Here is a 12,117-nt window from a genome sequence, read left to right on the forward strand (position 1 = left end):
AGCCGAAAATGGTAATGGTTGATAAACGTCTTGTGTTTGAATTCTAGTTATGATAATGAAATATGGATGTGTCATGATTTATTGGTATATGTGCTTGATTATTCGGATGATATCCGGGCTAAGTCCCGAAGGCATTTGTGCAAGTTACTATATCCGGGCTAAGTCCCGAGGCATTTGTGCTAGTGACTATATCCGGGCTAAGTCCCGAAGGCATTCATGCTAGTGACTATATCCGGGCTAAGACTCGAAGGCATTTGTGCGAGTTGCTATATCCGGCTAAATCCCGAAGATACTTGGGTTTGGAAGCGAGCGATCTTGCTGTAATAATTTCAATTAATACGCTCATAAAATACAAACGATAAGGTATGTTTCGTATATGCATCGGAAAGGTTGATTCCTTTCAAATAGTACTCGCTCAATTGATTAACGAGCTTCCGGCCTCTAGTTAGGTTTGATACCCTGTGTATGAATATATTGGTTGAAGCGTGAAGAAATTATGATTTTGAGAATGTGCATATATGAAATTATTCATTTAGTCATATGAACGCTATACTTTAGTCGTAAATAATTTCGTTACTCAAAACTTACTAAGCATTAAATGCTTATTCCGTTTCTTTAATTCTCTGTTTTATAGATTTTTGTTCGTCAGCTATCGGACTCGGGATTGTCGAAGTCGAAGTCGTCCACACTATCTAAGCCCTTTTGGTACTCTTTTAGTTAAACGTTGATAATGGCATGTATAGGACTAACCTTTGTTGTTAATCAAGTACCTTTGGTAATGTGTATATATTCGGATAGCCATGCGAAAATGGCTTAAATATTTTGAGCATAGTATTAAAATCATTTTGTATATATATGGTTATTGAGAGGTGTGGAAATGCTTGGCAATGATTAGCCATTGGAATGGTTAATCACGATCATATTTGGTGCGATGTATGTCAAATGGCTAGTTGAATCATGGAAACTATGAAATAGGTGAAATTTACCTTAAAATAGATGCTGACAGCAGCAGTGATGTGAGTTTGAAAATTTACTAAAAATAGTATGAATGTAATTAAATAATGAATAAATTATGTAATCGAACCTTGATGAGTCTATTTTCATATGGAAGAAGCGAAACGACCATATGAGCCATATTTTATGAGATGTTTAAGTTTTCGTGAAACAGGGCCAGAACGGTTACTGGATCCCCTGTTCTGATTTTGTAAATTTACCATAAATTAACCAGAAATAATTAGAAGTCATGCTTTATATGTACAGATTCCTTTTTGAGTCTAGTTTCATTAGAAAGAAACGGTATATGTATTGAAGCCATGTATAGGGAGATATCTAAGTCGTAATGCATGAAGGTCAGAGTAGTCAAACCCTGAAATAGGGGAGACTTTAACTAATAAACTGTACTAATTGGACTGACCAAAAATTCTAGAAAAAAATCTGTAGATGGATATATGAGTCTAGTTTCAAGGAAAATTTACGGAATCAGTTTTCGAGTTTTGGAACTCGAGATATGATTTTTAAGGTGATAGTGACGCAGTTAGCCAGCTTGTCTGGAAATTTTAAAATGAACGGTGTAAATAAATGAATTAAGTTCACTAACACCTCGTGTTCGACTCCGGCAACGGTCTCGGGTGCGGGGCGTTACATGATTTCTTTTTTATGCTCACATATGATATTTATGGTTTAATTTTACATAATTTGGTCCTTTACTTTTAGAATGCCATTTATTAGTCCAAATAATTTATATATTTACGTGTGATAGTTATCTTATTATTTTACTATCATATCCATTGTATGCTGACAAGTGTTTAAGAATAAAAAAACAAAAGAAGAAGTTATTTGTTATTGAAAGGCTAAAAGTTATTACTTTCAACTATTTATAAACGTCTTGACAAAAAAAAAAAGATTGAATGTGGCAAAGTGGCATGAAACCGTATTTTTCTAGAGATTATATAACAATGGTCAAGTTTTAATTTTAGTCCCTATACTATGTTCAAATTTAAGATTTAATCTTTATACTTCAACTTCTTGACATAATTTGGTACCTCAAATTTTACAAGGTCATTGACTAGCGCAAATGCTTTATTTTGATTAATGATGATGTAATTTTTAAGAGTTGTTAACACCATTAAAATTATCTATTAAATTTGTTAGAGTTGTGTGACTTGAATCTCGTTTGATCCGGCCTGAAAAGTTCAAAGAGCAACTCACATGTTAAAGAAATAAAATAGAGAGGCAAAATGGGGGATCTGTGGAAACAAACCTTGCCGCATAAGTTGAATTCGTATAAAACTATAATTCGTCTATTAGACAGGTTGTTTAACCTTTGAAAACTGCATAGCCGCAAACCTCTTGTATTGTTGCTTTTCAACATTAGTGAATTTCTCCTCCCCTGCCCGTGATTTTTTTCCTGATAAAGATTTTTCACGTAAAATCTGCGTGTTCTTATTTTTCTTTCTTATTGGTTTGTGATCATTCCTACTACGTATAACAAAATTCACATCCATTGCAATTTTTTTCTTTTTGTTGCATGATTACCATGTGAGTATTTTTTAAAAAAAAATAAAATGCCACTCCAACAAACTTAACAAAAAAAAAAATTAATGATGTTAATAATTGGAGATGAATTTTTAAATTTAAAAAATAAGGAGATTAAAATCTTAAAAATAAAAAAATATTTTAACTTTAAAAATTTATTTTAATTAAAAAAAATTAACCCAACGTAACCATACTATTGGTTATAAAAAGGGTTGTCAAATTTATTGCCATGGGATTCATCCATCGTTCAATATATATCAATTATTAAAAGATTGTCTCATCATGTTTACCTTTCTTTCTTTACCTTAGTCAATCATTAGATTTTGTTGCACATTCGAAAATGCTTTTGCACTTCAATTAATATTATTTTATCTTACGGTATAGCATCATATTTTTATAATTTGATTCGATTTCTTAAAAATGATATCTAATGCATAATTTAACTGTGTTATTTAGAAACACTTACGTACCCAAGAAAAAGTTCCAACTTTTTACAAAAACAATTACAAGGACCCTTTTGTTTCAATTTGTTACAATTAGGCCAAATCCTTTCCAGAAGAGGGAAAAAAAAAAAAAGAAGCTAAAACATCTAGGAGATTCTTGCCTCCTGATTGCATGCATGAATAAAGTTGAAGGACATTGAAGTAACCTTGAGAAGCTTAATTGCTTTAAATCTATTGAATTATATACATATGCCTAGTGGCAAGCAGAGGCGCCTTCATGCAGCACCGCGAGTAAATGATCTCCAATGGATAACAGCCCTTAACTTCAACCACCTAGCTTTGGGCCACACATCTCTGCTCTCTCCCATGCTTCTTTGGTTATTTACATCAAAGTTTGAGGAAGATGATTCGGATGCTGCCGGGGTTGAAACAGATCCACTGGCATGTCCCCATGGTGGAGTAGTTGAAATCCAAATTGGCATTTCAGCTTCTGAATTATCCTCTGTAGCAAAATGGTCATCTGACAAAAATGACAAACTGTTCTCTCCATTGGAATGGAAGGTGTCCCCCATTCTGAAGCTGTTTCTTAGCGTTGAATTGCAAGCTCGAATTGCAAGCTCATCCTGTTGTAAACAAACCTGTAATTGATTTGTATCTTCCGTTTCATAGACATAGGATGTTGAGGAATGGTTGAAATTACCATGTGATGTATCTGGTTTATCTGCTTACATACAATGAATTCGATCAAGAAGACTTTATGTTATAGCCTGCACTATGTACATCGGAACGACGACTATACATGTCTGTACCAGAAAATTCTTGTACCTTCGTTTTCAACTGAGAATTCAGGTTGTTGTAGAAGTAAATTTGTGATGCCAAGTGGCTCAGGCAACAAACTTGTCATGGGCATCAAGGGTCTGATAGTTGCCCGCCGGTCAACCGAAACTAGCTCCCCAACATTCTTGTAAGCTTGTCTCTTTGCATCTTCCACCAGAAGCTGAAATTAAGCAGAGAAAACATTCAATTTTAAGTCATATGGAGCATATCCGAGCTGAAGTATGGTAAATGATTTGCAATGATTGACTGTCCATGGATATGACACTAAACTTTTGTGAAAAGGTCATATTTTCCACTGGCTGGTAATTCTGGCCATCAAATGTAGCTGCCTCAACTCTGTAAATGGAGTTTAATAGGAGTCCAACGCTTTGTGCAGTTCCGTAGTAGGAATACCACTCATCATCATCAAGAACACAAGATAAAGCATGTTCTATGGTTGTGTCCCATACCCTATTTGAGATCCCACAACCAAGTATCTGCAGTAATTAATGTCACAACACATTGGTTCAGCAGAATGAAAAAAAAAAAAAGGTGCATCAACACCTATATTATTCCTTACTCTTCGTTTCCCTAAATTGTCGGTGCTAATAACATATTTTTCAGATATATGTATTTGTATCTGCGGTCATCTCCAGTCAAGTAACATAGACCATGACAATAACATGTATGCTTGAAGTTTTGTGATTGAAATTAAGAAGTATTCGCTTACATGGCGCAGTGCAGATGAATCAATAACATGCAATCGAAGGAAGTCCTTGACAGTGAAAATATTATTAGAGGTCAGCCGTTTATTGAAGGTACCATCTTTGGCTATCCTTTCCAGACGCCATACTTCATCATGCAGGAAGGGAGGGTAGTGCTTCTTGTATACTGCATAGATATATATATATATTCCAATGATAAAGTTCTACAAAAGAGATTATAGAAGCTTAAGTTTAAAAGAACCTTCGAACTATGAACTTACACTCCCCACGATGATCTTTCACTATGAATGCTTCACTTGTAGCCTCCCTGATTGTCGACTCACCAGAAATTCTTTGCACAATCCGGGCTCCTAATCTGAACTTTCGACTTCTTATCCAGCTAGAATTGTCAGTGAAAATCACATTATCAACATTTCCCACACCATCAACCAGGGTGATACTCACATCCCCAGTCACCAGTGGCCTTTTACCTTGTCTTTCACGAAGAACACTGGCATTGAATTCATTTTCCGTCCAATCTTGTCGCTCATCAGCACCAAACTCACTATTAAGGACTACAATCTCAATCTTAATAGAAGACAATGAACCAGATGAGACCATTGTTTCCGTCGTTGCATCAACTAGGATAATCTTAATGGTATCGCGATCCTCGGCTTCAACCTTGCTACCCGTAAATATGGTAGAGGGTAGTTTATTAACAAAACGCAACTGCAAGCTTCTTCCTCTCGATGCCTCAGTCTGATTAAGCAAGGACCTAAAAAACCAGTAAATAAGAGAACAACGTTAGACTGTTAGTAGAGAAAATAAAGCAAGATTTCAGAAAGAAACTTGTAAGGAGACATGGATGATATATTAGTATATCAGAATATATTTCAGGAAGAGAGCTTTAGAAACGGTCAACATAATTCTAGTGTTGGATCCTAGGCAACAAAATACAAGCAATGCAAAGCTGAAGTTAATTCAGAGAATCTTGGAGATGTTGATGAATGGATCTATCAAAGACACAAATCTGTCAACATACGATCCATGAAGGTAGGTCCAATATAGCTTACCTTGAAGATGGATGAAAAGAGGATAGAATTGCTTTTTCCACTTCTTCCCTTACCTAATCACAAATGATATGTACAAGATTTAAAATAGAGGTATAACTAAAAAAGGAACTTTGTCCTAAGAATTTCAGGCAACTCAATCCAAGTTTCAAGCATAAAGAAACACATGCAGGTGATAATCCATTGATCAATATCATGTATGCCCTGTTATTTTTATAAGTTTTGAAAAGATTTGCAGAGATTTGCCCTTTGTTGAACATGAACTGTAAAGCAACAAAGGAGCAACTTGGTGCATTTTGTTTATTTTGTTTATTTTTAATATTTGTAATGATAGCTATAATTGAAACAAGTTGATATGCAACTTGGTTTCATAATAATAGCTAATATGCTTTCATAATGATAACTATAATGCTTTCATCTTTTTAATTATGAATTGGCAAGTTGCCAAATTTAGTGGAAATTGTTAGGTAAACATTCCACTTTTGTAACTCTATATTTTGAAATGAAATGAAAATGGTATCATCATTCGGTTTCAATCAAACATATTTTTTTTTCCTTTTGCTTGTTAACCGAGAGCTTATGCTCTTGATGCTTTGTGTTTTTCTGCTTGCTGTTTGAAGAGCTTATGCTCTTAGTGTTTCATTGTTTGGTTGTTGCTGCCATTTTATCTAACAAATGGTAATCAGAGCATCCTATCTTTGAGGACCTTTGTGGTTTTGTTTTAGTTTTCAAAACAAAGTCAGTTTTGCTTCTGCAAAATCAGTTTCAGCAACATGAGCTTTGCACCTCCTCCACCACCAATTTTTTGCTGGAGAAAACTACCACATTTGGATAGTTAAAATGAAAACTTACCTCCAAGCACTTGATCTGTGGAGTGCAGTTGAAAATGATGTCGAGCCACTACCATTGCTAGCAAATCCAACCATTGCTCAGATCAAGCAACATGGTGAGGAGCGAGCCAAGAAGCATAAAGCCATGGCCTGCCTACAGAATGGAGTGTCTGATGTAATTTTTACTCGCATCATGGCCTGTGACTCACCCAAACAAGCTTGGGACAAGCTGAAAGAGGAGTTCATGGGATCAGACAAGACAAGGCAGCAACAAGTAATTAATCTTAGAAGGGAGTTTGAAAATTTGAAGATGAAGGAGTCAGAAACTATCAAGCAATATTCTGATAGGATTATGGCTACTGTCAATAATATTAGACTCCTTGGAGAAGATTTCAGTGACAGCAGGGTTGTTGAGAAGGTTATTACCACCTTACCTGAAAGGTTTGAGTCAAAAATCTCCTCATTGGAGGACTCGAAAGATCTCACAACCATTTCTTTGTCTGAGTTGGTTAACTTACTTTATGCACTTGAGCAGAGAAGAGCAAGTAGGCAGGAGGAAAGTCCTGAAGGTGCTTTTCAAGCAAAGATCAGAGAAGGCTCCAGCTCAAGTCAGAAAGCTAAGAAGCCTTGGTTTGAAAAGAGGGAAAGATCAAAGAAAGATGTCGGTAGAAGGAGGTTTCCACCATGCGTTCACTGCAAGAAGACTAACCATTTGGAGAAGTATTGCTGGAACAAACCAGACATCCAATGCAAGAGCTGCAAGCAGTATGGTCATCATGAAAAGATTTATAGAAATCAAGAAAAGTCACAAACTCTGCCAGTACAAGCCAAGACTGCTGAAGATCTTCAAGCTCAGGAGGAGCATGTCTTCACTGCCTCATGTTCTACAACCACAAGCAAATCCAAATGCAGTTGGCTTGTGGATAGTGGCTGCTCACATCACATGGCATCAAATGAGAGCCTGTTTAAGGATCTTGACAGGAGTTTTGCTTCAAAGGTCAGAATAGGCAATGGGAATCTGATTGAAGCTAAAGGCAGAGGTGATGTTGTGATCAACACTAGTTCAGGTAACAAGGTTATTTCAGATGTGCTTTATGTACCTGAAATAGATCAAAATCTACTTAGTGTAGGTCAACTGGTTAAGAAAGGCTACTCTCTAGTTTTCAAGAATGATTCTTGTGTTATTAATGATATTTTTGGTAGAGAAGTTGTTTCAGCACCCATGGCAGATAGGTGTTTTATGTTGGATGTGAGCCAACTTGAGAGAAGAGCCTATACAAGTTCAGTTGACAATGCTGATCTGTGGCATAAAAGATTTGGCCATGTCAATTTCAGGTCACTCAATTTGCTGCACAAGATGAGTTTGACAGAGGACATGATTAAGGTTGATGCAAATGAGTCTGTTTGTGAAGTATGTCAGCTTGGTAAACAGGCCAGGTTGCCTTTTCCAGTAAACCAAGCATGGAGGGCTCGAGAAAGACTTGAATTGGTGCACTCAGATGTCTGTGGACCAATGAAGACTCCTTCACTGAATGGCAGTAAGTATTTTATACTGTTTATTGATGATCTGACCAGATTCTGCTGGGTTTATTTCATGAAACAAAAGTCAGAAGTGTTTGAAGTTTTTGGAAAGTTCAAGGCATTGGCAGAAAATCAAAAAGGCTGCAGGATTAAGGCCTTGAGGACAGACAATGGTTCTGAATACTTGTCTGAAAGATTTCAGAAGCTATGTGAGCAGGCTGGGATTCATCATCAATTGACCACAGTGTATACTCCTCAGCAAAATAGAGTATGTGAAAGGAAGAACAGAACAACGATGAACATGACCAGGTGTTTGTTGTTTCAAAGCAAGCTTCCAAACATTTTTTGGGCTGAAGGTGTCAACACCTCAGTGTACCTGCTCAATAGGCTGCCAACACATGCTTTAAATGATAAAACTCCTTTTGAAGCATGGTATGATCTTAAACCAACAGTTTCCCATTTAAAAGTGTTTGGTTGTATGTGTTTTGTACTTGTCCCTGCAGAAAGAAGAACCAAGCTTGAGAAGAGATCAGTTCCTGGTATATTTGTTGGCTACAGTAGCTGCAAGAAGGGCTACAGAGTATTTGATCCTTCAACCAAGAAGATTTTGGTAAGCAGGGATGTCAAATTCGATGAAGGAAGGTTTTGGAGTCTAGATGGCTCTAACACAAGTCAGTTTGAAGAAGAGCAGATTGACAACAATCTGGAATTGGCAGAAAATGAAGTCAGTAATGCCAATGTAGATGATACTCCTGTGAGAGGGACCAGGTCTATTGCTGATATCTACCAAAGATGCAATGTGCCCATTATTGAGCCTTCAAGCTATGAAGAAGCTGCAAGAAGCAAGAGCTGGAAGAAGGCTATGGAGGCTGAAATTGACATGATCCATAAGAATGACACTTGGGATCTGGTAGACAGACCTGATCAGAAGAAGGTCATAGGTGTCAAATGGGTTTTCAGGACCAAATTCAATGCTGATGGCTCTTTGAACAAGCACAAGGCAAGGCTTGTGGTGAAAGGGTACAATCAACAGTTTGGCATTGATTTTGAGGAGACATTTGCTCCAGTAGCAAGGCTGGACACCATAAAGCTCCTGTTTGCTTTGGCTGCACAGAAACAGTGGAAGGTCCATCAGCTTGATATCAAGTCAGCTTTCCTGAATGGCTTCCTTAAAGAGGAGATTTATGTTGAACAGCCTGATGGATTTAAAGTCCAAGGAAAGGAGGACAAGGTTTACAAGCTGAAGAAGGCACTCTATGGACTAAAACAGGCTCCTCGAGCCTGGTATGACAGGATAGATGCTTACCTGTCTAAGCTCAATTTCGAGAAAAGTTTGAGTGAGCCAACTTTGTTTATAAAGAAGTCCAAAGATGAGACTTTGCTAATTGTCTCAATATATGTAGATGATCTATTAGTGACTGGAAGCAGGGTCGATTTGATTCAGGAGTTCAAGAAGAATATGCAAGACATGTTTGACATGACAGACTTGGGAATCATGACTTACTTCCTTGGTGTGGAAGTAGACCAGTCTGATCAAGGCATTTTTATCAGCCAACATGCATTTGCCTTGAAAATTCTCACTAAGTTTCATATGGAAAACAGCAAACCAGTGAGCACACCATTAGCTGTGGGAGAGAAACTAAGCAGTTTTGGAAATGAAGAAAAGGTAGATGAAAAGGAGTATAGAAGCCTGATTGGATGTTTACTTTACTTGACAGCAACCAGACCTGACCTTATGCATTCAGTTAGTCTACTGTCTAGATTCATGCACAGCTGCAATACAACTCATTTGAAAGCAGCAAAGAGAATACTCAGGTATGTCAAAGGTACTTTGAAGTTTGGTGTAATGTTCAAGAAAGGAAGTGAGTTGAAATTAACTGGCTACTCAGATAGTGACTGGGGTGGATCAGTTGATGATATGAGAAGTACTTCAGGCTACTTCTTTACACTTGGTTCGGGAGTTTTCAGTTGGAGTTCAAAGAAGCAACAAACTGTTGCTCAGTCTACTGCTGAAGCCGAATACATAGCAGCAGCTGCAGCAGTGAATCAAGCCATTTGGCTTAGGAAGTTGCTATGTGATTTGAATGAAGAACAGCTCGAGCCTACTGAAATTTTGGTGGATAACCAGTCAGCAGTTGCCATCTCTAAAAATCCTATTTTTCATGGCAAAACCAAACATTTTAAGCTCAAGTTTTACTTTGTTCGAGAAGTTGTCCAATCCAAAGAAGTGAGTCTAATACATTGCAGCTCACAAGATCAATTGGCTGACATTTTGACAAAGCCTCTTGGCATAATCAGGTTTGAATTTCTAAGGAAATCAATTGGTGTTTGTTGCCTACAGTCCAAGAAGGAGTGTTGAACATGAACTGTAAAGCAACAAAGGAGCAACTTGGTGCATTTTGTTTATTTTGTTTATTTTGTTTATTTTTAATATTTGTAATGATAGCTATAATTGAAACAAGTTGATATGCAACTTGGTTTCATAATAATAGCTAATATGCTTTCATAATGATAGCTATAATGCTTTCATCTTTTTAATTATTAATTGGCAAGTTGCCAAATTTAGTGGAAATTGTTAGGTAAACATTCCACTTTTGTAACTCTATATTTTGAAATGAAATGAAAATGGTATCATCATTCGGTTTCAATCAAACATATTTTTTTTTTCCTTTTGCTTGTTAACCGAGAGCTTATGCTCTTGATGCTTTGTGTTTTTCTGCTTGCTGTTTGAAGAGCTTATGCTCTTAGTGTTTCATTGTTTGGTTGTTGCTGCCATTTTATCTAACACCCTTTCACTATTAAAAGTAGTGCTAGTTTCTTTGTAAAAGTTTATGAACAAGATCTATATGCTTAAAGCATTTCGGCAAATTGAGAATTCATATGTTTTTCCAAAAGATGAAAGAGGAAGGGAAATTAGAACTTAACGAATACAGTTTTTGGTCATTTTGTCAAAATCGCAAGACAATAAAGAGTCCGAGTAACAAGAGGATAGCTTAAAACATCTCAGGTTGAGTCAAAAGGTTCGTTGCTAATACAAAGTCAAATAATCTATTAATTGAACTTGAATCAATATGTATATATGTACTAGTTAGGTCCTCAAAGAAATAATGACTAACCCATGATCTCAGCATTGGTTCCAGGTTGAGCACAATTCTATTCAGGGAAAGCCCTCCAAATCCCATTATGCTTCTAACAGCGCTGCACAAGAACAAGAACAAGAAAACCCAATTCAGACACATGCAAAACATTAATTAGCTTAGAACACAAAAGAAGCAAACTCATCTCATTTCATGCACAAATAAACCAACTCACTTCTCAAGGGTAGCCCTTCTTTTGGGCTCAGGAACCATAGATTCACACCTCTCATCACCTTCATCAGGTGAAGGCCTCTTACTTGGAAACATCATGGGAAAAATGAAAGTTGGAACTTGACAGTGATTTAATGAAGGCAAAAACCCAAACACTTTGGGAGCATAAATATTCAAACCCCAGTAGCCAAAACCTTCTCCAGGTGTCCCCTTTATAGATATGCTTAGCAGTATATAGATTGCTTTAGTTGACTAATAACTAGAACTAAACTCAGTCATAGAAGATACCTGGAAACTCATTAAAGAATATCACTAATCCCAAAACACTTAATGCTACTAAAGTCAATAAAATATTGTAATTAAAACATTTGAAGCAATAAGAAAAACCCAAAAAGAAAAGAGCTAGCAACTGAAAACATTATTAAAATATGCTTGTATAACTACTCTTTATATATATATAGTTTCTTTCAAAAGTATCAACAACTGCTTGAATTGTTGTACACATCACTAGACTTTAAAAACCAGACAAGTAAACTTGGAAAAACTGGATTTTGGAAGGGTACAATGAGCTGGAAAATGAACAAACGCGTGATGATCATTGAATAGTTCATAAAATGGCAAAAAATAGTTCAATGAAAACGAGTAATCCAAGAAAACAGTTTTTTTTTTCTTCTTAATTGTAGTTCTTCGGACAAGAAACTTATGACAAAAAAACACGGTGGATTAAAACGCGTGCATGGAGGAGAAAACTTTTTTGTTTTTCTACAAATAGCGCGTTGTGATGGGATTGAGTTTTTTAGATTTGAAAATGTCACTGTCTTCTTAAACTAAATAATTGTTTTTCTGACAAAGATTCAATATACTGCCATGATTATTCCTAGTTTTGTCTC

At 36.4% G+C, this 12,117-nt stretch overlaps 1 protein-coding gene across 1 annotated transcript; it reads right to left on the reverse strand.

The window, feature by feature from the left end:
• Nucleotides 1–2,963: 2,963 nt before the first annotated feature.
• Nucleotides 2,964–11,852, reverse strand: LOC107893615 (calmodulin-binding protein 60 C). The gene is made up of 8 exons (XM_016818650.2): nucleotides 11,232–11,852; nucleotides 11,036–11,117; nucleotides 5,572–5,624; nucleotides 4,780–5,273; nucleotides 4,525–4,685; nucleotides 4,085–4,291; nucleotides 3,804–3,975; nucleotides 2,964–3,699 (listed from the first exon to the last, which is right to left on the reverse strand). The coding sequence occupies exons 1-8, from the start codon at nucleotides 11,324–11,326 to the stop codon at nucleotides 3,254–3,256; spliced, it is 1,710 nt and encodes a 569-aa protein (XP_016674139.1). The 5' UTR covers nucleotides 11,327–11,852; the 3' UTR covers nucleotides 2,964–3,253.
• Nucleotides 11,853–12,117: the final 265 nt, after the last annotated feature.

This window comes from Gossypium hirsutum, chromosome A13 (assembly GCF_007990345.1).
Source record: "Gossypium hirsutum isolate 1008001.06 chromosome A13, Gossypium_hirsutum_v2.1, whole genome shotgun sequence".
Taxonomy (NCBI): domain Eukaryota; kingdom Viridiplantae; phylum Streptophyta; class Magnoliopsida; order Malvales; family Malvaceae; genus Gossypium; species Gossypium hirsutum.

Bases quoted from the DNA above. Each gene is read 5' to 3' on its own strand.
- LOC107893615 (XM_016818650.2), bottom strand. From the start codon at position 11,326: ATGATGTTTCCAAGTAAGAGGCCTTCACCTGATGAAGGTGATGAGAGG. The intron at 11,118-11,231 runs GTGAGTTGGTTT...GTTCTTGTGCAG, and splicing joins AGAAGGGCTACCCTTGAGAA to CGCTGTTAGAAGCATAATGG. The intron at 3,976-4,084 runs TTTAGTGTCATA...GCTTAATTTCAG, and splicing joins ATATGACCTTTTCACAAAAG to CTTCTGGTGGAAGATGCAAA.